The following is a 27,436-nucleotide window of genomic DNA, read 5'->3' on the forward strand; positions in this document are numbered from 1 at the left end:
ATCTTACAGAGGTCTATAAAATAATGAGGGACATAGATTAGTTTGATAGTCAATATCTTTTCCCAAAGATGGGGGAGTATAAAACAATATTAGACAGGAACTGAAGAATATAGACTGGGGGAAAATGCTTGACAGCAAATCAACATCTGACACTTGGGAGCCTTTCAAATGTAAGTTGATAGGGACTCAGGACCGGCACATTCCTATCAGGATGAAACATAAGAATGGGAAGTTTTGGGAACCTTGGAGACATATTGTGAATTTAGTAAAGAGAAAAAGGAAGCATTTGTCAAAGCTAGGAGGCTGGGAACACATGAAGCAAGGAATACAAGGGAAGTAGAAAGAAACTTAAGCAAGGAGTAAGATGAGCTAAAAAGGGTCATAAAAAAGCATTGGCCAGCAGGATTAAGGATAATCCCAAGGCTTTTTACACATATATAAAGAGCAAGAGGGTAGCCATGGAGAGGGTTGGCCCACTCAAGGACAAGGGAGGGAATCTATGTGTGGAGCCAGAAGAAATGGGCGCAGTATTAAATGATTACTTTGCGTTAATATTCACCAAAGAGAAGGACTTGGTGTATGATGAGTCCGGGAAAGAACGTGTAGATAGTTTGAGTCATGTTGAAATCAAAAAGGAGGTGGTATTGGGATTCTCGAGAAACATCAAGATAGACAAGTCCCCAGGGCCTGATGGGATATACCCCAGAATACTGAGAGAAGCAAGGGAGGAAACTGCTGGGGCCTTGAGAGAAATCTTTGTATCCTCACTGGCCACAGAGGAGGTCCCAGAGAACTGGAGAATAGCCAAAGTTGTTCTTTTGTTTAAGGGTAGCAAGAATAATCCAGTAATTACAGGCTGGTCAGCCTTACATCAGTGGTAGGCAAATTATCGGAGAGGATTCTTCAAGACGGGATTTATTCCAACATGGAAATAAGTGAACGTATTAGTGACAGGCAACGTGGCTTTGTGAAGGGGAGGTCATGTCTCATGAACTTGATCGAGTTTTGATGGTTGATGAGGGTAGGGCAGTGGATGTTGTCTATAAGGACTTCACTAAGGCCTTTGACAAGGTCCCTCATGGCAGACTGGTGCAGAATGTGAAGTCGCACGGGATCAGAGGTGAGCTGGCAAGGTGTGGACAAAACTGGCTCGGTCGTAGAAGACAGAGAGTAGCAGTGGAAGGGTGCATTTCTGAATAGAGGGCTGTGACAAGTGGTGTTCCTCAGGGATCAGTGCTGGGACCTTTGCTGTTTGTAATATATATATAAATAAATGTAAGTGGATTGATTAGTAAGTTTGTGGACGACATAAAGGTTGGTGGATTTGCGGATAGCAATGAGGGCCATCAGAGGATACAGCAGGATATAGATTGGTTGGAGACTTAGGCGGAGAGGTGGCAGATGAAGTTTAATCTGAACAAATCTGAGGTAATGCATTTTGGAAATACAGATAGGAAATGTGCGGTAAATGGCAGAGCCCTTAAGAGTATTGATAGGCAAAGGGATCTGGGTGTACAGGTACACAGGTCATTGAAAGTGGCAATGCAGGTGGAGAAAGTACAGCAACGAGGGTAGGGCTGTGGTGGTCAAGTCACGTTGCAGCTTTATAGAACCTTCGTTCGGCTGCACTTGAAATATAATGTTCGATTCTGGTCACCACACTACCAGAAGGATGTGGAGACTTTGGAGAGGGTACAGAAAAATTTACCAGGATGTTGCCTGGTGTGGAGGGCATTAGCTATGAGGAGAGGTTGGAGAAACTTGGTTTGTTCTCACTGGAGCGATGGAGGTTGAGGGGAGATCTGATAGAAGTCTACAAGATTATGAGGGGCATGGACAGAGTGAGGGGAGTATGGTCAGTGTAGGCTTGGAGGGCTGAAGAGCCTGTTCCTGTGCTGTAATTTTCTTTGTTCTTTGTTCTGGAGGCAATAAGTTTAAGCTAAGAGGGGAGAGATACAAAAGAATCCAGAGGGGCAGTTTTTTGACACAAATGGTAGTGAGTGTCTGGAACAAGCTGTCGAGGTAGTGGTAGAGGCGGGTATAATTTTGTCCCTTAAAAAGCATTTAGACAGTTGCATGACTTAAGATAGATATAGGGCAAATGCAATGTCAATTGGGACTAGCTTAGGGGTTTAAAAAAATGGGTGGCATGGACAAGTTGGGCTGAAGGGCCTGTTTCCATGCTGTAAACCTCTATGACTACTAAGATGATAGCCATCATTGTTGGTTTCCCTTCCATAAATTAATCAGGCTGTTTCATGCATGTATAGTGTAATCTATTCTGTGGCACGCTCCAATGTGGCTTTGGGTTCTGATTGTAGACATGCATCATGTTCCACAGTGTGGGCAATGATGCGGTTGATTCTGTTGCAAAAGACCAGTCTCTCTGGCTTGTCGTTTTTCTGTAGGTGCCAGCGTTCTTTGCTGTCTCAACAAATCAGTGGCACATCTCAAAATTATGAATACATTAGGGGTTTTATCATTGGTCAAATATCTCCACCATTTGAACTGAAATCAATGATGGGAGCTTCAATTTCACACATTTCAAGTCTTTCAACCTCAGTGTAGGCCATTTTGTCCTCCCCCTTTGATGCTCATTATTTTTCAAACAGAAACATATCCAAATGCTTAATATGTCTGGAATAGGTAGTCCATGTCTCACAGGCATATCAGAAGGCAGGCATTTCCACAGCTCTGTAGAATAGGTTTTATTCTAAATTCTTATACCTCCATTTCCTCCACATTTTCCTGGGTAAATAGGAAAATGCAGAGCTTGCTCTGCCTATTCGATATGCAACCTCGATTTTGAAGGAAACATTTCTGGAGAAAGTGCTTACAAGGCAGATGAAGTTACCAGCAGCCTTCATAGTGTGTCACTGATAGTTTTCACAGGCGACTGTTTTCAACAAATATTATGACAACAGCCTTTACTCATTTGTGCATTCTCACATTCTTATGTTTTAAAGAACAAATACAAACGTAAGAACTAGGAGCAGGTGTAGGCCATCTGGCCCCTCGAGCCTGCTCCACCATTCAATAAGACCATGGCTGATCTTTTTGTGGACTCAGCCTCACTTACCTGCCTGCTCACCATAACCGTTAATTCCTTTACTGTTCAAAAACGTATCTATCCTTGCCTTAAAAACATTCAATGAGGTAGTCTCAACTGCTTCACTGGGCAGAGAATTCCACAGATTCGCAATCCTTTGCGTGACGAGGTTCCTCATCAACTGAGTCCTAAATCTGCTTCCCCTTATTTTGAGGATATGTCCCCTAGTTCTAGTTTCACCCACCAGTGGAAACAACTTCCCTGCTTTTATCTTATCTATTCCCTTCATCATCTTATAGGTTTCTATAAGATTTCCCCTCATTCATCTGAATTCCAGTGAGTATATCCCCAATCTACTCAATCTCTCCTCATAAGCCAACCCTCTCAACTCCAGAAGTAACCTAGTGAATCTCCTCTGCACCAAACCAAGGCCAGTATACCCTTTCTCAAGTAAGGAGACCAAAACTGTACACAGAACTCAAGGTGTGTCCTCACCAGCACCTTACACAGCTGCAACATAACCTCACTGTTTTTAAACTCCATCCCTCTAGCAATGATGGACAAAATTCCATTTTGAAAGGTAGCTTTTACAAACAAATGAAATTGGCATCCAAGAACAGAGTATTCAGCAAATTTTTGTGACCATCATTATGCCTTCAGCTTTACTCAAGCACTAGTTTTTGAAAGACTGTTCTCTCTTATTGCTCTAACCCAACGATGGAATGTTGAAACACTCCTCATTACTGTACACTGCCACACTGTGGAATAGACTTTCATTAGTACCAGTTAGAATGCTGGCTACATAATGCTTAACTCGTATCGGATCAGTGCTTCATCCTCACCAAACAAATCCTGGCATCGGTGAACAAATTGCGTCTTCTCGCTGATCCTTTTCGTAAGATATCGATGTTCGACTTTCCAACTAATTTGAAGAATTTTTGGCAGTTGTAGGATCTCCTGAACTGTGCAGAACTACAAAGGGAAACATGAAGGAGAATGAACACATTAACTGGTGACTTCTCCAATCTCAATTTTCTCTTTTGCACTTCTTTTCACAAAGGAAGGACAGACACAAAGGCAGATTCAGATACATAGAAACAAATATGTATACACTTCAGTGCAAGATCCCAGGTTCCTTCTTTCCCTAAAGCGCAACACCAAGGACAATTATCACATCCATAAAACTTTTTACAGTGTCTCAGTTTGCAATGTTAATTACCAAATATTTAAATTGAAACCCTATGAGTCAAGTTAATACAATTAAAATTCTTAATTGTTTTCCACCCCCCCACCCCTCTCCCCGGTTCATGAGAAAAGTTGTTTTTCAGGGAATGTTGAATACGCTCAGTGAAATGAAAATTCTACAAACTTCATGTAATCTCATGTTTTTGATAAGTGGTCTAATTCACTAGCTAGTAAGCTTAACTCATCATATTTTCAATTTTACGTCAGGAGAAAACAATTTTACTTCTGATCAACGGAATCCAGTCACATCTCTAAGGAAATGCTCAAGTGTCTTTACACACACAGGAGATAAACATCACCAAAGCTTTGTTCAACAAACCAATTGAGATAAATTACAAGGAAATATAACATACTTTAAGAACAGCAAGACATCCACAGGGAAGGTCTCAATTGCCAATGAAGTTACATTAGAAGGTAGTCGAGCAGACATGCAGCGCAGCTGAAAAATAAGTCGCAAATACAGACTGAGAACAGAAACAAAACAACTTGCACTCGCGAACAATATTCCCTACTTCCTGTTGCCTTTGTTGCTATCAGTTGATTAGAAGATGGATTTTTTTGAGGCTGGTGAGCAGCAGAACACAAGCAAATTTGCAATATCCAATCTTTTATCTCCATCAAATTGAAATTTGTGACTAAACTCAGCTACTTTTCAGACTTAAAATGAATTTTGCTCATATTATCGTCTTTGAAATTTGCCATGTCTACGTAAATATCAAATTAGGAAGCTTGTTAACTCAAGTCATTCTTACAGTTTGATAGTTGAACAACCACCTTACATTATCAAATGTCCATGCTATAAGGTAAGTTCAGACAATTGTTTGGTCAAGGTTCACCGTGCTTGCTTTGTCATCTATTGTCATTGCCCTGACAGTCTAGGGTAGAATTAATAAATCTGTGTCCCTCGTGATGATATTTTGGACTTGGTGAAAATGTCTTGAATTGGAGTCTGCAGGTCCTTGAATCCAACGGCATTTTCCAAATATTACAATGAATATATTCTATTTTTCTTCCAATGTGATTGTTGCAAAAGACCTCACCTGACTTTTATCAAACACGGCTCCTTTACCCTTCATTGCTTGCAGAAGCTGAAGAAAGGTAGAAAATTCCAGGTCCTTCACTGCTCCACAACTGAAGCCTTGAAGGACCGAAGGTGAAAACCTGAAACAATAATGGCATCATTAATTCATTTCTACACACCTCACTTTCTTCCAACACTAAGGCTGGATCTTTTTTGGCTGTGCTCACCCCAATGCTGATAAATCCCACCCGAGGTCAACAGACCTTTGCATGGTCCGTGTCCCACACTCTACAATAAGCAAGGAAGGCAGAATGGGAAAATTCTGTCCAAAGGCTCTGAGACTACTTTAACAATCATGAGGAACTGAGTTGTGCAGCGAGGGTTTTCACATCAATATTGTCCTACTTTTATCGAAATATAATTCAGATATGGATCAAATTATCCAAATCTATTTAATAATTTCAGGTGTAATGCGCTACAAGTTGTGTACTTGCACATGGATCGGAACTGATATCAACAGAAAAGTTGGCCTTTGAGGGTTATTAGATCAAATATTGACCAATTGGAGCTCTCTATGATGGAACCCATTAGTAGTCATTGTGCTGGATAAAATATTCAGCTTGTAAACAATGCTCTGTAAAAGTTAGTAAGACATCTGTTCACAACAGGTTTAGCAACGAACTTAAAAGAACTACATATTTCTACTCTACAGGTCATGTATCAGGGTTCAAGCACAACTAAATTATATAGATGATACAGACAGACAAAAAATTGTCAGACAGCCAGATATGTAGAGGGAAAAAATGTTAACCTTGCAAAATTGTTGCGGTTTCTGACCACACTCTCAAAGAACACGGCAGCCTGTGGGACAAAAGCATTTCAAGCATTAATACGCTCAATAATTAGAGTGATTTTAAACACACACAATCTGACGAGGACAACATTTACAACAGCACCACACCTAGTCTGATTTTTGAACTGATTTAGGAATTAATGTACATTTTTCAACTGAACTGTCTCTGCTCTCCTCTTTACCCCGTGCCCTCTCCCTGTCCTATCACCACACCGCACAAGGCATTATCTTCGAATGTCAAAGCAGCAATTCATTTACCTGACTGGGAATCCACTGTTTGTTGTTAATGTCACTGAGGCTTAGATTTGAATTTAAATACACAGGCGGCAACTCTTTAGCTAGAACAGATGGAATGTCCCTTACTCTTGCTTCAGGGTCATCCACGTTCCGGAACACCTGGGTTAGAATGAAAAGGAATAGAAATTAAATTAGAACACACTGATGTCAAGCAGTACCTAGAAATTAAAACACAGTCTTGACGCAAAGGCATCAACATTCAAAAAATATTCACAGCTGTCAGAAACAAGTTAGATTTAGATCAATGTTGTTAACATTGATTATACATTCCATGTCACTCACCTGTAGAATGCACATGAATTGTAAAGTTTGCGGTGCTCCACCAAGATTCTCAACAAATGTTGGATTTGAGATTAGATTGATGAACACCCGAGGATTGATTTGTTGGAATATATTGCTGGGAATTCCAGATACCAAGCTTCCCAGGCCCAGTAGATTCTGTTCGTTATTGACCTAATTAGAAGGCAGAAAGAAAACCAGAACCTGTCAAGAGGATGAGACAGTGATCTTGCCATTTTTTGTCGCATAACAGGACAATTACAAATGTCTCCAGCTTCCTACATATTTGGGCACAATGAAGAATATGTAAAACATACTGCTGTCACATCGATTGGCTTCATTACTCTACCCTTGGCCTCAGTCTAACCACTTAAGATAAACGCTCATCTTGGGCGGTGAATCTCTGGAATTCTCTACCCACTGAAGGTGGAGGCTACCTCGTTGAATATATTTAAGTCACGGGTAGATAGATTTCTGATAGACAAGGGAATTAAGGGTTATGGGGAGAAAGCAGGAGAGTGGAACTGATCCACTTCAGATCAGCCATGATCTTATTGAATGGCAAGGCAGGCTCGAAGGGCGAGATGGCCTACACCTGCTCCTATTTCTTATGTTCTTATGTTCTTAAAGCAAATTATTGCAAATGCTGGAATCTGAAACAAGAACAGAAAAATGTCGAAACATCATCAGCAGGTCCAAAAACAGCTATGGAAATAGAATAGAGCTTATGTTTCAATTCTGGATGACTCTTTGTTATGGCTAAAGGAAACTGGAAATAAGATGAGATTAATACTGTTATTTATACATCTCAGTGCTCCCTTCATTTGGCACGAGACCTCTGCCTGCTCAATTGCTTCGAAGACTCTCCTCCATCTGGACCCCTCCCCACAGGCCTCTGACCTGCTTGTGATATTTTCATTGAGAACTGTCAACATGAAATTGGCCATCTCAATTTCACTGCTCCTCTCATCCACTCTAACATGCTGCACTCTACTCTCAGGTGAAACCCTGACTTTGCCATCAAACATGCTGACAACGGTGGGGCTGTTGTAGTCCGGAGTTCTGGCCTCTAACTTGCAGAGGCTGAGCACCAACTCATATGTATCTCTCCCTACCTTCCCTTGGAATATGATCCCACCACCGAGCATCAAGCCATTATTTTCAGGATTGTCACTGACCTCATCTCTGCCAGTGATTTTCTCTGCACAGCTTCCAAACCCAGTTTTCCAATCACAGGCAGCCCAATTCTACTTTCTTCCCAAAACCCACAAAATAAAACTGTGCCAGTAGGCCCATCGTATCAGCCTGTTTCTGCCTCACTCTTCATATTCTCCAATCTTGACTCCACTCTCTTCCCTGTTGTGCAATCCATTCCCATCTACATCCATGATTCCTCTGATGCCCTACGTCATATCAACAACTTGTAGTTACCCATCACTAACCGCCTACTCTTTACTTGGATGTCCAATTCCTCTATAACCTTTATTCCCTGTTAGAGCCCTGAGGGCTCTTCACTTCTTCCTTGAACAGAGGTCTGAATAATCCACATCCAACATTCCTCTTCTGAGAGAAGACTAAACTTGTCATCTCACGGAACTCTCTCTCTTTTAATTTGTGTCACTTCCCCTATAGACGAAGGACCCGTTTCTGTGCTGTACATCTCTATGTTTCTAGAGATAAAAAAAAAGGTCTGACCCTGATGTATGAGCTGTACGAGTCATGGTTTTGCACGTCCCTTCGTGTGGACATGTGGAACGTTTCTTGCTCCCATCTTACTTCTGCTCTCTCCAAAAAGCCCTGTTATCTGTTCACCAATTGCTTCAGTGCCGCTTCTTTTTGACTGGACTTGGAAACATTTATCAATTTAACTTCCAATTTCCACTCCTCCATCACCATCACATGATCCATTTCTAACACTTCCTTTCCCTTCCTTGACTTGTCTGTCTCTACTTTTGGTGATAGTCTGTCCACTATTATCCAATACAAGCCCACAGGCTCACACAGCTCTCTCAATTACAGCTCTACACACCTCACATCCTGCAAAGACCCCATTCTGTTCGCTCAGTTCCTTCGCCTCCATTACATCTGTTCTAATGATGACTTTTTCCAAAACTGTGCTGCTAGCAGGTCTTCTTTCTTCCTTAATCGACATTTCCCATACATTGTGGGTGACAGAGCTCTCAACCATGTCCAACCCATCTCCCATGTCTTCACTTTCACCCCTCCCCTTCCCTCCCAGAACCTGGATTGGGTCACCCTTGTTCTCACTTGTCACCCCATCAGCCACTGCATTGAAAGAATCATCCTTTGCCACCTCTGCCAACTCGAGCATGATGCCACCAGCAAACACATCTGTCCCTCATTCCGCAGTGTCTGTTCCCTCCGGGAAGCACTGTTCCACTCCTTCATTACCCCCTTCCCATGGCACCTTACCTTGGAATCCCAGAAGTTGCAATGCCCAGCCCTTTACCTCCTCCCTGCCACTCTTTTCAGGTAAGCAACACTTCACATGCACCAATCAGGTGTGTTGCATTCACAGCTCCCAACATCGTCTACTCTACATTGGGGAGACTAAACGCAGACTGGGTGACCACTTTGCTGATCACTTTCGGTCCATCCACAAGCAAGGCACATCTTCCTGTTGCTCGTGATTTTCTCATTAGGTACGATGCAGCCTTCTACATGTAACATTGACTTCAACAACTTCAGACTGTGAACTCTCTCCTCCACCTTCACACCATTTTGTATTTCTGTTCACTTATTTTCATTTCTTCCATTGAATCATGTTTCCATCTCTTTTTATCCCACTTTCCATATTTTTTTCCATTACCACCATCTCCCCAACTCCACTGTTACCTGTTCCAGGTTGCCTTCTGTCACAATGCTTATCTTTGTTTTGCCATTTATACATTCTGATCTTTTAATGTGCTGCCATTTCTTAGTCACGATCACCACCATTTACCTTCCCTTTGTCTTTTTGTCCATGACATATTTGTCAATCTCTCTAGACCTCACCTATCGTTGACCTCTATTCAGCCCCTGCTGCTCCATCCAATCACCTGTTTCAAAACAGGATGAATCTCTTAGTATTTCCAATCTTTCTTAAAACTGATGAAGAGTCATCCGGACTCGAACTATTAGCTCTGTTCTCTTTATACAGATACTATCAGGTCTACTGAGATTTTCCAGCACTTTCTGTGTGTGTATAACAACCGGCTGAAGATCACTGCAGCCCATGTAATGAAGTAATAATGGACATGGCATAAACAGCACCTTAGGAAATCTTGTCAAAATTTCTCTGAAATTTCTTAATTTAACTCAATTCAGCAAAAAGGGGCACTGTAGATTGGGGATAAACTTGCTGCCAGCCATTTTTCCAGGTGCAATCTTCAAACAAAAAACAGGCTTTAGAAGCCAGCAATCAGAAAGTTTTAATCTTGTTCACATTCTTTTCAGACTCCCATCTGGACCACATGAATAAAGCTCTTCTCAAACTGGCTGAACCTGGATTTGATGAAAAGGAGGAGAATATGGCATTCTGTATTTTTGTTACTCTTCCCATCCACAAACATATAAAAAGTTATTGCATCGTGCTGGATCTGCTTAGACACCCCAGTGTCACAGGATTTTTATATCAGAGTTTCATCCACTCCAGGGATTGCAGCTTCCTTCACTAAGGCTGCATTCTTCATCTGCCAGTGAATCATCTTAATAGACTGACTGTGACATTGCAACATTAGAAAGCAATTGCTCAAACATAGCTACTAATGCAGTAAACTAACACATCAAATGACATTGTTTGTACAGATTATTTGTTTCATTATAAATATAATTTATACTTTATAGTTGTTTCAGCCCTTACCTGCAGGCCTTTTCTGAGTAACTTTCCCACAATCGCATTGGCCTGGCCGACATTCCAGCCTTTGACTTTACCCAGACTTGGCAAAGCTTTCTGCAGAGTGTCCCCATCAATACCGATAACCTGTGACACCGACAGTCCAACAGCCATCTGTCCCAATGTATTCAAAGTGCTGACTGAAAAGTTGTCAATTTTGCTCACTATAACTATCGATAGCTGAAAAAGAAATAAACATAACATGAGTACATCATTTCCTTTGGGGATGCATTTCAGTGTTTGGCAGTATATTTTCCCAATTACCTTCAGTTGTTCATCTGTTGGACCTTCAATGGGTGCTGTTCCATTGGCAGTTGCATTAGGTAGCACGTTCAGCCCACAGATTCGGTTTATCTTTGCTGTTACAGCCAAGACTTGCTGTTCAGTCAAGGACTGAAGTAGATTTGTATCAGTAATGAAGCAAACCAGGGAGTTTGGAAGACTGCAATATAATGTTGATCATAAAGTGTGTTAGTATATCTTTCAGAACAACAGCATTCTGCAGGTTAGGATATAACATACTACAAATAAGAAAGCCTTTAAAGATTTTTTGCAGTGTGTCATATTATATTTTTAAAATGCTGTAAGTGGTGACCTGAAATCAAATGTTACTGGTTCACTCGATAGCGTGAAACTTCCCGTCAGTCCTGTCACTTTAAAATTATGCAGTATGTCCTGCATAATGATTAAACTTGTCAACTGAAGGAATATTTTGTTTTCTAAATGCATAGTAAAGTGTCAGTCAGCAGTGTCTGGTCAAGAAGCTGCCTAATGTAGAGATGATGTATCCTTATGATCAAGTTTCTGAAGCTAGCTTTGTAGATTGACTCTGTCCTAGAAGTTATTATCGTTCAGTGTGGTTGAATTTTCTTCGTCCTCATAGGTTAGGTGTTTAAGTCTCTGCAGTTCAGTAAGCATCTACAGTCACTACTCAAGTATCAGATTACTCAAAGTCTTTCCAAGTTTCAGTTTCTTCCCAAATACAATGAATCAACCAAAAATTCAACCCAAAGACATTCGATCAAAGTAAAGACTACCCAAATCAATTGCTAATGAAATAAGCTCTACCAACATTAGTTCTAATAATCACATATTTTCAAAATTCTAATCTAAATTGCAGCAAAGAAATCTACACATTTGCACTCAATGTACAAATTCTATCAATTACATTTTACCAAGCGTCTACTAATTTATCCAATCAAAGTCTATTAAAAATCAACTCAATCACAGACTACTATAAAATTCCATCTGATCACATTGCAATATAAGTTCACCAACTTACCCTTCAACATGAATTCATTAATCTTTTCCCCACGCTTTCACAAACAGCACGATACATCTTGATGTGTGACTTCAAGTATACCCACCTCCCACCCTCCCCACACATGATAATATCCACATGTTGGATGGGCTAATGGCACAGCCCCAGGGTAAACAAACAATATATACAAAAGTCAGTATCTAAAGTAAATACTGCAACTGCTAAAAGCCACAACATATTGGAACACACTCACAGATATGAAAGTGCATACTTTGCAAGTTGGTACATTATTTTGCTGATGTTACACAAATAAGAAAATCACTTGTAAGCAAATATAGTCTCATTATTTTTTTAAGATCCTTATTTGTCTGAACGTTTGCAGTGAATTCATTGCTATCACTCGGGCAGCAAACATCAGACGAGATGAATGGCTCAGAACACAACTAGCTTAAGTTTCAAGGAGTTGTTATCAAAATGAGAAGGTTCATTAACAAGTTTATATCCCAAACATGAAAAAAGGAACAGGCAAGGCAAACAGGAAGACTAGACAGCTTATATTTTAATTCATTGCTGGAAGATTACCATTTATTGCTTAAATGTCGAGAGGAGAACATTGCAATAAGATACACATAGTACAGTAACTATTCATTATACGCTTATATACTAATTATGTATTACATGTGCAATATATTTTAATACTTACATATATGTCTGAAATACAACTGATATATTTTTATTGAGAAGTTAAACATGAGGAAGAGTGTAAAAAGATACAAGAAATAGGTGAATGGAAGAAAGTAAAACACAAAGCAACCTATCAATTTGCCTTAGATTACCAGAATGAATGCTTGAATATAAAGAGCCAGGGTGAGAGGGTCAGGAATGACCCACAGCCCAGTTTCAGATGTAACCCAAAGTCCCAGGCAGCCTCTTGAGTGACTGAAGTCCACATCCCATAATGGGAATATTGAACATAAATGAAGGTTAAAAGGAAAAGTGTTTGGCCGTGGGAGGTGGGTTGGAGAGAAGGGGGCTGAAGAGAGACTTGCAATTGTAAACTGACTTCACAGAAAATGAAATTTCACATCAGATTAACCATTCACAGAAAAGAATGAACAGATGGTGTCATATATTTCTGAACATTTTTGGCCTTTGCACAGGCTCCTTCAGGATACCATTGTGATCAATTTCACACGAACTGACACAAAGCCTTTTGCTACACTGAAAAAAAACAGTGACTGTTGACAGAAAAGTAGCAAGGGTATGCTGAATGTACAATTTTCTGTGTACTATTTTATACTTGTATCGGCAACCAGGGGACGCATTCCCAGTTTAACTTTTAAAAATTCATTCACTGAACGTAATCATCGCTGGCTGGGCAAGCATTCATTGCTCATCCCCAATTGCCCTTGAACTAAGTGGCATGCTGGGCTATTCCACTGCTGTGGACCTGGAGTCGGTTGGACTTTGACCTGGAGTCACACATAGACCAGAGTAGTAAGGACAGCAGGTTTCCTTCCCTAAAAAAGGCATTAATGAAGTAGATGGGGTTTTTTTTTTACAACAATTGACAATGGTTTCATGGTTATCATTAGACTTTTATTTAATTCAAACTCAGGTCCACAGAGCATTCCCCAGGGTCTCTGGATAACTAGCCCAGTGACAACAGCATTATGCCACCCCGAGAACTGGATTATAACTGGATGGATTCGGCCAAACACATTTTCAGTTTTGTAGTTTGTGATTTACTCTTTGAAGGTAAGATTATTTAAAGTCCTCTCCTATGTCGAGGTGCGAGTCAGAAATGTTAATTTGTGCTGGATGCAGCTTCCTATCCATACTCAGCAAGCTACAAAGTTCTCATTTGCACTTAAACTAAACCAAGTACCTCAAAGTCTAACCTGAAATGAAGGTGGTTGCTTCTTTTCACATCTGTCTTTAGTGAAAGTCTAGGTATTGGAAGGATTCACAACCTAACTAACAATCTGTCAGGTTGCAATGGGACTACACCTTCCAAGGACATGACCAACATTATTTTAGCCAATAGGATGCTTAGTCCTGTATGGTTGTAAAGTTAAATGGGCTACAAAAACACATTTGATGAGGGGAAGGCATCCACACATACCAGTGTGAGCACCCACTGGATGATAATCCAGGATTCAAGGCTGGAGCTCAGTTCATCACTGCACCTTCTGACTCGAACAGGATTTCTACTATCGGGCCAAAAAAATTGTTTCATGATGATTGTGTGAAAGAAAAGAAAAGCTGCACAATCTCCCAACTTAATTTCTGCAGCACTGCCGCCAATTTGAAACAGAGACTGAGGGAAGAAAGAGGCATATATGTGGTAGGATAGAGGTAAAGAGGAATGAATTGGAAAGGCATTCCTATGAAGGTCAAGTGCAATGGGAGGTAACATGACAAGGGGTTATGGGAGGCCTGGGGAGATCATTCAAATTTGCTCAATTGAAGATCAACTGGAAGCAAGAGAGGAACATACATATACACACTGTTGAACAATATAGAGAGAGATGAAAAAAGTGTTTTTCTAGCCATCCTTTCCTGGCTCTGTTGGGAGCAGAAGAGATTGATTTCTGTCAGACCCTATTAAGCTCAATTTATAATGCAGTGCATCATTCCCACTCAGAGCCAAGAAAGACAAGTTCAGCTTCTGATTCTAGGTAGGCAAATTTAAGCATGTTTGAGTTTTCTCATAGATTAATTCAATGAATAAAACAAAAAGTTTTATTTTGAGTACTGAATTACTGATACATTTGAAATTTTAGAATGCAGTACATTTATTTTAGATTCATAAATAAACAAACAGAACTTTCCATTTCAGAAATTATGCAAAAGTTAAATCACTGGAAGCATACCTTGTGGCATTAAAATTTGAATTGTGAGCAATCAGGAAGTTAATGTAGACCCTTGCGACTTCATTCATTAGTGTCAGCTTTTCGAGAAGCCCCAGATTTTCTGGATTTGCTGCAAATTCTTGAAGCTATGCAGGTTTTGTGAGAAATTGGAAAAAGATTACTTCAATTAAAACAATGTCAATTCAAACTTGAACCACCAGGCTGAGCAAACAGTTGAAACAGAATGGCTGCCATGCAAACTGGGATCCTATTATATCAACTAGATCACAACTTTATCTTAATCCAGAAGTGGCAACTATAACTAAATATTAAAGACCTGTCCAACTAAGCCAAATCGTCATGTGTGGGATCAGGAATAGAAACAGGAATACTCCTTCACTAATCACTGGCCCAGAAGATCTTTCCTATATCCATGTTACTTGAGGCCCAGCAGGTGGTCACCAGACTGCCTGAATTTATGCCACTTCACACCAACTTCACTCCTTTTTTGGGCAGGAGGTTAGTCAGCAGCACATGAATGAGACTCTCCTTGACAGGCTAGCTACCACGAGACACCATACTTTCCACATTTTAAAATAACAATAGTTAAGATTCTTCTTTCTGTTGCCACAAGTGACATAAATGTCGATTATAATAACAGGGTAAAAGCAAAGTACTTACCAGTGTTTCATTATCAGAAAAAGACTGAAGATCAGTCAGTGACATTTTACTCAAATATAGTCCCACATATTGAGCAAACCAAGCAGTGGAGTTCAGGACTGGATCACTCGCATTATAGCATTTTGGTTTGGGACCTGTTACACAAAGTGAACAAAAAATTTTTAAAGGACAATTTGTGAATCAATATATAAAAAAATTAATCCATCTTATGTTCAAACATCGATGAGTTTAATATACTGCGTTTCATCTACCTTTTTATCTATTGTGATGTACGTATACATATATAGTACATTGGGGTTTGGGGTGCAGATTGCCCCTTTTAAGTGTACAGATCAGGTGGCCCCTGGGTTATTAGTGCCACCCAATGTGGGGCCCTTTAGGGCAGTCTTAGACCTGACTGTGAATAGTGTATATCTTCAATAAATAGCTCCCAGTATTGAAGTATTCAAGCTTACCTGCCATACTTCATGTCCCTTAATCTAGAGGAACAAGAAAATAACTGGTGACAAGGCCTATGCTTTCCGCTGGCATTTCCTTCTGGAAAAAGTTGGGGAGATCTAGCATCGCCCAGGACTTCGAATAACAGCACTGGAAAAAAGAACCACAGCATGGCAATCCCACGAAGAACGAGTAGGAGTATTCCAAACATGTTACTTCAATCTGAACAGTCTCTTGCCTGGGAGCCAGCTGAAAACATGGGTTTGCGGGCCAAGACTTATGCGGAAGTGGCTGCTGAGGGGAGTCGGAAAGCAGTTGCAGGTAGTTGCTGATGATGGCAGGAGGCGGCTTCGGGTTTATACGTGTGGCAGGAAAACTTCCTGTCGGCAATAAAATAAAATGGTGGCCAGATTCGGTGCTATGGGGCTCTTTGATGAAGAGGCAGAGAGCTTCAGCGCTTATCTGGTGGCAAATAAAGTGGCTAAGAACCGGGTGGTACTGGTCTTCTTGAGCACCATAGGGAGCAAGACCTTGTCTATTCTGAGGAGTCTGGTACAAACGGACAAACCAGCTGAGAAGACATACCAGGAATTGTGTGATGTACTAAAGGCTCATTTCGCTCCAACGCTATGAAGGATTGCTGAACATTTTTGATTCTACGAACGAGACCAACTCAAAGCAGAGTCCATTATGCAATTTATGCAACTCCGAAAAGACTGGCTGAGCACTGAGTTTGGAAATGCTTCATGCAACCAGCTAGTTTGTGGCCTCTGGCATGAAGCCAGAAGTTATCGACTGAAGAGAATTTACAGTTTAAGTCTGCGTTAGAGATTGCAATTTCTATGGAATTAGCTGCCAGAGAAGCAGCACAGTTGGGTGTCAGTGCCCAAGCACACAAGGTAGCAATAACCCTGAAAGTTTTGGCACTGCAAATAGAATACTGTCGATATGGCAAGACAAGCCACAAGGAATCAAATTGTTGGACATGAGAAGCGCAATGTCACAAGTGCAAGCAAGTGGATAACATTGCCTGGAATTGCCAGATGCAACAAAATCCAGGGGGAAGGGAAAAAAAAGTAGATGTTGCCAGCCACGGGGAGGATAGGAAGTCAGCCAAGTCTGCAGAAGGAGCAGACAATCCAGAGCAATAAGAGCACAGGTTAAATATTCTATCAGTACAAGCTGAAGCCGATCGGTTTTGGGCTCTCCTTGAACTGGAAGGGAAAACTGTGAAAATGGAACTGGATATTGGGGCAGCTGTGTCTTTGATTCCGAAGCATTATATGGGGCTAAGTTAGAAGCCCCGCCGCTGAAGCCTGCAAAGATCACATTACAAACAAGTACTGAGCAAGCGGTTCCCCTCAAGGATTGTGCATTGGTGAAGGTACAGTTGAGAGACCAATGTGCAGACTTGCCATTATAGGTAGTGAAAGATATCCTGCATTATTTGGCAGCTCTTGGTTACAGAAGTTGATATTGAACTGGGTTGGGGTAAATAGGCTGGCGGACTTGAATATGATGTTTCACCCATGTTGGAAAAATATAAGAATACCTTCCGAGGAACCCCTGAAGAGGATGCCAAGGTTAAATTATGGTTGGAGCCGGATGCTTGTTCAAGGAATTTAAAGACATGCCCAGTATTGGATGCCATTGGGCATAAGACAGAAGCTGAATTGGAATGGCTAGTGGATGTGGAGGCATTGGAACCCATGACCACCAGTGAACGGGCACCCCAATTGTTCCAGTCATAAAATCTGACAGATTGGTTAGGATCTCTGGGGATTTTAAAGTGACAGTAAACCTAGCCCTGTGTATGGGCCAGTACCCGCTTCCACTCATGGGGGACCTACTTAGTAACCTAGCAGGAGGAAAAAGATGCTCTAAAATGGGCCTATCTGCAGATGGTGGTAGCGATGGATTCACAACCGTTGCTAATGATAGTCACACACGGGGACTTGTTCCGTTATAAGCAGCTTCTTTTTGGCAAATTCAAGAAAAAAAACAGGATTGTGTGAATCCTGCACTTTGCTATTGTGTGAATCTTTTGCTATTGCTATTCATCCATGGGAATGACCCTGATCGCATGTCAGTGAATGCACATTGACTTTGCTGGGCCAGTAGAAGGACAAATGCTGTCAGTGGTCATAGATGCCTACTCCAAATGGGGGAGGTTGAAGGCTATGAAGTCCATGTCGGTGGAGTCAATGGTACACAAACTCAAAATATTTGCCCGGTTTGGAATTTTTGGAGAAAATTCTGTCCCATATTTCAATCCACACTGCATACAAGCGCTTTGTCCCTCAGTTTTCATATAGCTACACGTCACCAGGGAAATATTTGACCTGTAAATTTCAAGGGTCTTGGTACATTATTAGAGTTTGGAACTAGGTTAGTAAAGCAAGTCATGAGCACCAATTTATTCTAAGATTGGTTCCATGAATAGTTAATTTCACTCGTGTTCAGTATTTCAAAATATTCAACCAAATCTATTATTGTTTTATTTTCTTCCCCTGTCCAATTTCAAAATGACTAAACCACAGTATTCCCTTTCATTTTTAATTTTCACAAAAACAAAGGACGAGATTTGCCAACCCCACCCACTGCCTTGATCATCTGGTCCTGCCGAAGTCAATGGACTTTTGGCTGCACTGTTGAATCTTCCTGCCAGAGTCAGGGCCAGAAAATCACGGCCAAAGGCTTTTGGGTACCATATCTGAATTCCATATTCCTTTTCTCACACAATTAATGAGAACCTACTGTTCATACAAAATATTACAGAGTTAGTCATATTGATAGCAACTCAGAAAAAACAGGGATTGCAGAATGCTTGAGCAACTGAATTTTACAAGTCTACAGTTCCTAAAACTTCAATGGGGGTAAAGGGAATGGGTTACTGTTCAATCAAGTAACTAGACAGATATTAAAACAGTCATCAACAAAATGGACCTATATTTTGAATTTGTTCAAATTTGTTCTTCTTTCTCACCACTAAGTTTTGAACATCCACTTCAAACTCTGCTGGATAATATCAGTTTTACAAAATGCTGGTCAGTAGAGAAATCTGTCATTCTGGACATTGTGTTCAGTGATTTACAGAGATGTTGCTTAGTATCACAGTGAGTCTTTACTGTCGTAACTGGCTGCGTCACTTTTAATTCACCATTAGGTTTCCTGGGCAGGTTCAAATTAGGAAACCAGAGATGTTTGGCAGTTCATAAAGACAAGATCAGTGATCAAAACAGCAACATTTACAACACAAATTTTACCAATTTAATTGTTGCTCTCCCTCACACCGACACCAATACATGAACTAGATTTGTAAACAAAGATTAGCACCAAATCTCCTGGACATTATTGCAAACAATGCAGGAGAAAAAAATCAAAGGAGCATTATAAAGATTTTTTTTACATTTTTACTACTGCAATGGAGAAAACATGTAATCAAAATCAGGGTTATGGGACAAGCTGAGGTCTTTAATTAACAGGTATTAACATATTTAAAGGACCTTTGAATGATTTAATCTAATTACAGTATTGTGAAATATGTAATTTTCCTGAAATTTGCTCTGGAGAAACAAATAGTTCGTAGTTCAAAGAAAAGTTAAAAGGGTCTCTTTCCATTGCCCTAGATTTCTTGGGAAGTGGGGGTGTGTGACAGAATCTGGGGAAACTGTACAGCCACAGCTTTGCTAAAGAAGAGAAGGGTTTACTCCAAGCAGCAAATTTCAATGATTCTGGAGTTGGATTAAAGTGCCGCAGCTCAGGTGACCTGCACTGGGGTGGCCATGAAAATAGACACCAAGAAACCTCAGATACTTGGAGGGGAAGTGAGCAACATTTCTTTAAAGTGCATTTTAAGTTATTTGATTGATTCATCAACCACTTGAAATAATAAAATGCTTTACCTACAAATTTCCTTTACAAATGTTTACACAAGCAATTTCCATTCAATTGACAGAACAATGATGCCTAAGGAAGAATAAACCCACGTCCTCAAACAGATTTGTTTGCTATTACTTTTCTAATTTTCCTTCTACTTTTCCAATTTTTGCAATTCTTCAAAGAAATATTCTTTACTAGGATACTGCAGCCTTTGTATGTGAGCCTAGACATTCAGTATCAGCAGGATATTCAATTGGAATGTGTATCACAATCATGCCTCATCTCTCACTCACCTGTCAACCACTCTTGGAACAACTGTAGTAGAGGTCACTGGATGGTGATTGGCAACAAGAACCCTGACTAATTTTCTCTTTTCCTCACCTAAGAAGTTAGCAACAGGTGTAATCACCCCACATCTGTAATTTAAAACCAATGTTACATTACCTTGTTGGAGGTAAATTTTGATCCCCTTGTAAATTTCAGTCCGTTTTTCTGAACTTAATTTTCTGTAGAGAGCATTCAGTGTACCTATACTAAAGGTGAAATTAAGTAACATGTTAAAATTTGATTTTCATTCTAGTGTAACTAAAACTCATTTTAAAGCAATACAGTAAAAATGGCTATATAGATGATCAAATGAAAGCCTAATCCCAGTCTTCCTCTAAATGTCACACTCACTCTATTGTCAAATGTAGAAGTCTTTGTAAAAATCAGAAAGTGCCTCTCCAACACCACAATGAGAAAATGAAAGGTGTCAGAAGTTAGGATTGTACAGATATATGTGTTAGTTAGATGTACGAATTTCCTCTGATCAAGAAAATTGAGCTTTCAGTTAGCTGGTTCAAATATAGATAACTAGTTAGGAAGGAAAAATTAACTCAAAAAAGTCTAAGAGAGTGGAGGGCACCATTACAGATGATAGCCGATTTTGTTTAAATCTCAGGTTACTGCCATCATCGAGAGGAAGATAAGACAAGCAATTCATCTTCACCAGTTCTAAAGGCAAGGTGATGCAAATTCTGGAAAAAATGCCAACTCAAAGATCTGGGGCAAGATTCTCTGGCCTCCCCACAACATACTTTTCGGCAATGGGAGGCAGACCACCAGAGGCTGGTGGTGTGATCTTCTGGTCTTGCCGCTACCAGTGGGATTTCCCACAGAATCTGCCACATGTTGCTGGGAAACCTATGGCGGGGTGTGCCATTGGTGAGACCAGAAGATCTTGCCAGCGTGAACAGCCAGAAGATTTCGCCCATAAACTTTTCTATGCAATTATCTAAGCCAGTAAGTAACCTCATCCTAAATCAGTCTCTCAAATTTGTAACAGTCTCGAAATACAGGTCCACACTGAAAAGTTATAATCAGAAGTACTTAATACTGAATCACTGTGTCACAACTGTGCCTTTAGGTTGCTTGTTTCAGTAATTAACTCTTCGACTAATCAATTTTTGGTTAACAGACATGCAAGGTTTAATACATTAATTCAGTAGCTTGTATGGATCCTGAGGCGAAGCAGCATTGTAAATGGCTGATGTAAGTGAACCTTACATTGTATGATAACCATTACTTGACAAGGAACTAATGAACAGCAATAATATCAAACTAGTTGTCTAACAAAATTTAAAGGATTGTATCAGAATAATTAGAGGATTTTGAGAATGCAGCTTAGACATGAAGACAATGGAACTGCATTTCGCTGAGGCAGTGCCTCAATTTTATATTCCAAAGGCATTACCCACGACGGCAGCACCTCTGGTGCTTGTATAGGACCTGGCTGAGCATTGCCCTGGAAAACAAGGCAGGAATTGTCGGGGTTTTTGGTTGCCGTTGGAGTGCTGATACCCTCTGGGTTCTTCAATCTGAGGATAGAAGGTGGTCATCTAGTGAAAGCATTTCAGCAGAACAAGATATGCTCCAATATCTGGGCACAACTACAGCCTGCTGCCCCATTGAAAAGACAATTTCAGCCCAACTGAGAAAGCCTTAAAAATCCAGGAGCAACATTAAGAGGGTGAAAACCTAGCAATATTGTTGCTAATTCACTTTTTCCTTCTCTTTGCTCTGGAATGTATATTTGCTGGGAGAAAAGGCCAGGTACACATCAATTCATCATATATCCATCCAATTCTGGACAAGTAACATTGTGGGCTGCATTTTCACACAGACAGGGAGGCTCTTCACCTGCACAAAAAAGCCAGTAGGGCTCAGATTCATAAGTCCTGCCCCTGAACCCAGTCTCCACCATTTTCTGCAATGGGGTAATAGGGGCAGGTTCTAAATAGTGCATTTGTGGTTCCTAAAGCTTTTCTTAGAATTAATTCGTGGGACATGGCATCACTGGCTGGCCAGCATTTATTGCCCATCCTTCGTTGCCCTTAAACTGAGTGGCTTGCTAGGCCATTTCAGAGGATAGTTGAGAGTGAACCATATTGCCGTAGCTCTTGGGTCACATGTCAGCCAGGCTAGGTAAGGGTGGCAGATTTCCTTCCCTAAAAGACGTCCGTGAACCAGATGGGTTTTTCTGAAAATTGACAATGATTTCATGGTCATCATTGGATTGTAATTCCAGATAATTTTTATTGAATTCATATTCCACCATCTGCCATGGCGAGATTCAAACCCGGAACATTAGCCGAGTTTCTGGATTGATAGTCTAGCAATAACACCACTAGACCATTACCTCCCCTTTATTTTGGCCATTTAATCAGCAACTGCCTCCACTTAAGTGTGGTTTTGGTCCGAAACCTAAGATTAGAACTGGTAGGAGCAGGTTGGAACCTTAATGGATTTGTTGGATAGTGAGGGTACCTTTTTGTGGGGGCACAGTACCCTTTGGATAATAGTTCTGAAACACCACTGGGAGAGTTAGGCATCTTTTGGGAGAGATCAGGTGCCTTTTGAGATTGTGCATAAAAAGTGCAGAAACTCACTGGAGCTTCTAAGCTGTCAAAGAATAGTCAATGCTGTGAAAGAAAGAACTGTCAAACCCCATTGGAACTGTCAAAAATCTTTGGAACTGTTAACGTTGTCAAGAGATTTAATTCCACTGGACTTTTTGAAAAGTGTGGAGTTTAATTGTTAATAGGTCACTCTGTCAACATAAGCATGGTGACCATCTTAATTGAATGTATGCTGCATGACTGATGTTACAATCTAACATCATCATGGTGGGATGCCTGCTAAGTGAGCAGATTAATGGAGAACTATAAGCGGCGGTAATAATCAAAATATTTGTTTTCATCATCGATTCGTTGAAGGAATTTCAATGAATTAAATGTTTTTTATAGTGTTGTTTTAAATAATGATGTCATCCATAAACACACAGTTCTGTTTTATGTCAGCACGTCTCCTGAGATTTGCTCACAATGGATACTTGGTGAGTTGGCATGAAGAGGGTAAGGGAAAAGGTGGTGAGTGTGGCATGGGTTTGTCCTAAGTCTGCATTGGGGATGTAGAGGGCAATGAGGATTTGCGGGAGGCATGGATTAGCATAGGAGGTATGGAGTGCAATGGAAGTAAGCAGTGAGATATTTGTTGGAATTGGGGCTAAGGCGTCACAAAAGCAGCATTGAGGGTCATCAGATAGCATCAAGCTATGGAGCCATAGGAGGGGTCAGAACACATGGAGTGCTTGGGGTGAGGGGGTTGAGGGTTGGAGAGATGTTTTTAAAAAATAATTTTAACAAAGTGATGGGGCACAGGTGCAGGGCTGTCAGCCAGCCAACCTCCACATCTGCAGTCTCCATATCTGGCAGTTTTGCGTTTGGCCTGAGATCGGCCAAACCACTGCTTTGCCCAACAAAAATCCAACCTTTTGAACCTCTTTATCCAGGTCAGGTTCAAAGAGCCAGAAAATGTGCTGAGTCTGCGCAACCATCCGACAACAAAAATCAGAGCGTATGTTGTTATTTCTCTTCAGTGCCAAATTTCTCCCCATCCCTTTAATGGCTGAGTTATGGTTCCAAAGGCCAATTGGCCCTTGCCCAATTGATTATTATTGTCCATGAGCTTTTACAGTCAGAGTTCAGAGGTTATTTAACTGGACAAATCATTATTTACTCCAGTAGTTTACTCCTAATATCAATGCACACATGAAAAAAAGGTAAAGCTGCAGCATGAGTGTAAGAATGATGATTACATTTCTGCTCCCTAACAGACCTAATATGCTCTGTTCTGTATCAAATCAATGATTTTAGGATATATGGAGAACCCAATCTGGTCTATACTGTCATTCTCAGAGCCAGTGAACTTTTACTTATAGTGTAAATTAACAAATATAATTACTGAAAGGATCATTGTTGATTTACTGGCATCATGAAGGAATATTTGAGGATATACTTGGTCAGAGTACTCAGTCTTGAAAATATTCTGACTGAACGGTATTTTGGTGATTCTAATGAAGTGTATATTAAGAGGTTGGATTTAAATTGACACTTCATTATAATTGATAGAATGTGATCCGATTCACTACCACTCTTTAGTTCTGGAAGTTCAATAAAACAGTATCAAAATTGAACTAAATTTGTGGATGTTACACAACATATGTATTCTGATCGCTAGATATTGACTTGTCCTTGCAGTAGGACATGTATCACTTCTAAATGGAATTCTACATGACAAGCATTTCAGTTCAGTAAAGATTAGAAATATACATACATTTTTCTGTAGGAAAGGCATGGTACTCTCAAGGTGCTGTTGGAAACCAAAAGATGTGTGGTGATAAATGGAAGATATGGAGCTAATCTGACATTAAGCCATTCATCCACCTCTTTATCACTGAGGTCAATCAGGCCTTCAGTAAACAGAGGCCACAAACCCTCTATCATGGCAGCCGAAAAATTGCTCTGAAAAAGAAAATTAGCTTATTTAAAACTAAATATTAAAATTCTAACACAAGAACACACATTTCCACATCTTCTCAGAAACATGTTGACAAATCACACACAGATGCAAAATATTTTGGGTGTAAAACATTCATCTGACCAATTATGGATATGACCAATAAATGCAACTGAGCTAAGAGAATGCATTGGTTAGAAGACTGCCCTTTGCAAACCTAATTTTCCACTCACTGTGGATCTGAAATGTATAGTAAAGAACAAAATTCCACTATCCTTGTGATTCAAGTAAAATTTACAGCTTGTCAGTCAACATTTGCTAGTCTTCCTGTTAATGGCTGTAGGGAGGATCAGCTAGCCAACCACTGTACCATGGTACAGGAGGCCATTCAAGAGGGGGGATGATTCTATAATTAGGGGGATTGAAAGAATCCTTTGTGAGCCAGATCGTGAATCCCGCATGGTATGTTGCCTGTCCGGTGCCAGAATGAGGGGCGTCTCTGACCGGCTTGAAAGGATATTGGAGTGGGAGGGGGAGTATTCCAGTTGTTGTGGTCCACATTGGGACAAACAACATAGGCAAGACTAGGAAAGAGGACCTGTTTGAAGATATCAAGCACTAGGAACTAAATAAAAAAAAGGTCCTCTAAGGTTATAATCTCTGGATTACTATCCAGGCCACGTGCAAATTGGCATAGGGTTGAGAAAGTTAGGAAAGTTAACACGTGGCTAAAGGAATGGTGCGGGAAAGAGAGGTTTGATTTCATAGGGCATTGCATCAGTACTGGAACAGGAGGGATCTATACCGTTGGGACAGTCTTTATCTGAACTGATCTGGGACCAGTGTTCTAGCGAAAAGAATAAATAGGGTGGTCACATGGACTTTAAACTAGCAAGTGGGAGGCGGGGGGGAGGAAGAGTAAGTCTGTGGGAAGTATACTGGTTAATAGAAAGGAAAGCAGCAGGTTAGCATGCGGGGAGAAGGTTTCAACTACATTGAAAGTCAGGAAAGAAGTTAAAATAAAGGGGGCCTCAGAAGGTGTTATTAATGGTGGTGTTATTAATGTAGGTGTTAGGATTCGGAAAGAAGGTACAAAAACTAGCATAAGGGCGCTTTACTTGAATGCTCGTACCATTTGAAACAATGTAAATGAGTTGGCGGCACAAGTCATTGTGAACGAGTATGGTTTGGTGGCCATTACAAAGACATAGGGGGCGATTCTCCCATTGGGACTTGCAAATTTTCTGGCAGGTCTGGTAGGGAGAATCACATGTCGGCTATTTTGCGAGATTCATGCATGCATTCCTGGTGCAGTTGGGACCGTGCTAGAAGAGAGGTAAGTCATTTGAATCTGTTTTAATGGGGGTCGTCTGCCAGGGTGAAAGGGGATTGCCACTGCTGGGAAGGGGGGTGGGCTGTAGGGGATGCTCCAGGGTAGGGGGAGGGGGCGGGTGTCAGGGCTAGCCCAAGAATTGTGGGGGCTGCAAGAGGCAGATGGCAGCACTACATTTGTCGCAAGCTTGCCAGGGGAGACTGACAGATTGGGGCCACAGTGCATGCACAAGAGTTCCGGAGCTGTCAGACACTGACATGAATAGAACCACCCTCCCCCCACAGGCTTTTAATAAGATTCATGGTTGGGATCTCTGCATTGCACAGAGTTGGGAGATTCAGGTCTGAAGTTGCACTAACAAAACAGTTGTGATCTGGAACATTTTTCCCACTAATTCAGCACTTTCGGGAGAATCGCTCTCATGGTTGCAGAATGCTCATGACTGGGAATTAAATATCCGAGAGTATCAGACTGTTCCGAAGGACAGACAGGAAGGTAAGGGAGGTGGTGCATCTCTGATATTTAAGGATGACATCATTGTCATCCTTAAATTGGTTGTGAGAGAAGATATAGGTTCTATGTAAAGAAAAGGTTGAATCCATTTGGGTGGAAATTAGAAATAGTAAGGAGAGAAAGTCACTGATAAGCATAATCTATAGGCCACCAAATACTATCACGGTGGGGCAAGAAATAAACAAAGAAATAACTGATGCATGTAAAAATGGTACAGCAATTATCATAGGGGGTTTTAATCTACACGTCAATTGGTCAAAGCAGGTCAGTCAAAGCAGCCTTGTGAAGGAGTTCATAGAATGCATCCATGATAGTTTCTTTGAACAGTATATAATGGAACCAATGATGGAGCAAGTTATCCTAGATCTGATCCTGTGTAATGAGACAGGAATAATTAATGACCTTGCAGTTAGGGATCCTCTCAGAAGAAGTGATCACAGTGTGGTTGAATTTAAAATACAGATGGAGTGTGAGAAGGTAAAATCCAATACAAGTGTCATGTGCTTAAACAAAAGAGACTACAATGGGATGAGGGACGCGTTGGCTAAGATAGACTGGGAGGAAAATTTGTATAGTGAGATAATTGAGGAAAAGTGGAGGACATTCAAAACAATTTTTCATAGTGCTCAGCAAAAGTATATACCAGTGATAGGGAAGAACTGTGGACAAAGAGATATTCATCCATGGATATCTAAGGAAATAAAGGAGGGAATCAAACTGAAAGAAAATGCATACAAAGTGGCAAAGATTAGTGGGAAACTGGAGAATTGGGGAATCTTTAGAAGGTCAACAGAAAGCCACAAAAAAAATAAAGAAAAGAAAGATGAATTATGAGAATAAGATAGAATATAAAAACAGATAGCAAAGTTTTCTACAAACATATAAAAGGAAAAAGAATGGCTAAAGTAAACATTGGTCCTTTAGAGATTGAGAAGGGGGATGTAATAACTGGAAATGAAGAAACGGCCAAGGCACTAAACAGGTATTTTGTGTCA

The 27,436-nt window shown here is 40.6% G+C and overlaps 1 protein-coding gene across 1 annotated transcript in view; it reads right to left on the bottom strand.

The window, feature by feature from the left end:
* Positions 1-27,436, bottom strand: part of LOC145355177 (uncharacterized) — a 141,959-nt gene that overhangs the window by 107,016 nt on the left and 7,507 nt on the right. Inside the window, exons 4-15 of the mRNA XM_080207090.1 lie at positions 24,413-24,600; positions 20,201-20,289; positions 15,437-15,570; positions 14,777-14,901; positions 10,904-11,081; positions 10,607-10,819; positions 6,748-6,918; positions 6,427-6,564; positions 6,127-6,176; positions 5,335-5,455; positions 4,648-4,733; positions 3,892-4,021 (exon numbers count right to left, since the gene is read on the bottom strand). Coding sequence (XP_080063216.1) covers positions 3,892-4,021; positions 4,648-4,733; positions 5,335-5,455; positions 6,127-6,176; positions 6,427-6,564; positions 6,748-6,918; positions 10,607-10,819; positions 10,904-11,081; positions 14,777-14,901; positions 15,437-15,570; positions 20,201-20,289; positions 24,413-24,600 — 1,623 coding nt within the window. The remainder of the gene's footprint in view (positions 1-3,891; positions 4,022-4,647; positions 4,734-5,334; positions 5,456-6,126; positions 6,177-6,426; positions 6,565-6,747; positions 6,919-10,606; positions 10,820-10,903; positions 11,082-14,776; positions 14,902-15,436; positions 15,571-20,200; positions 20,290-24,412; positions 24,601-27,436) is intronic.

This window comes from Carcharhinus amblyrhynchos, chromosome 18, assembly GCF_965287045.1.
Source record: "Carcharhinus amblyrhynchos chromosome 18, sCarAmb.v2.hapA, whole genome shotgun sequence".
Classification (NCBI taxonomy): domain Eukaryota; kingdom Metazoa; phylum Chordata; class Chondrichthyes; order Carcharhiniformes; family Carcharhinidae; genus Carcharhinus; species Carcharhinus amblyrhynchos.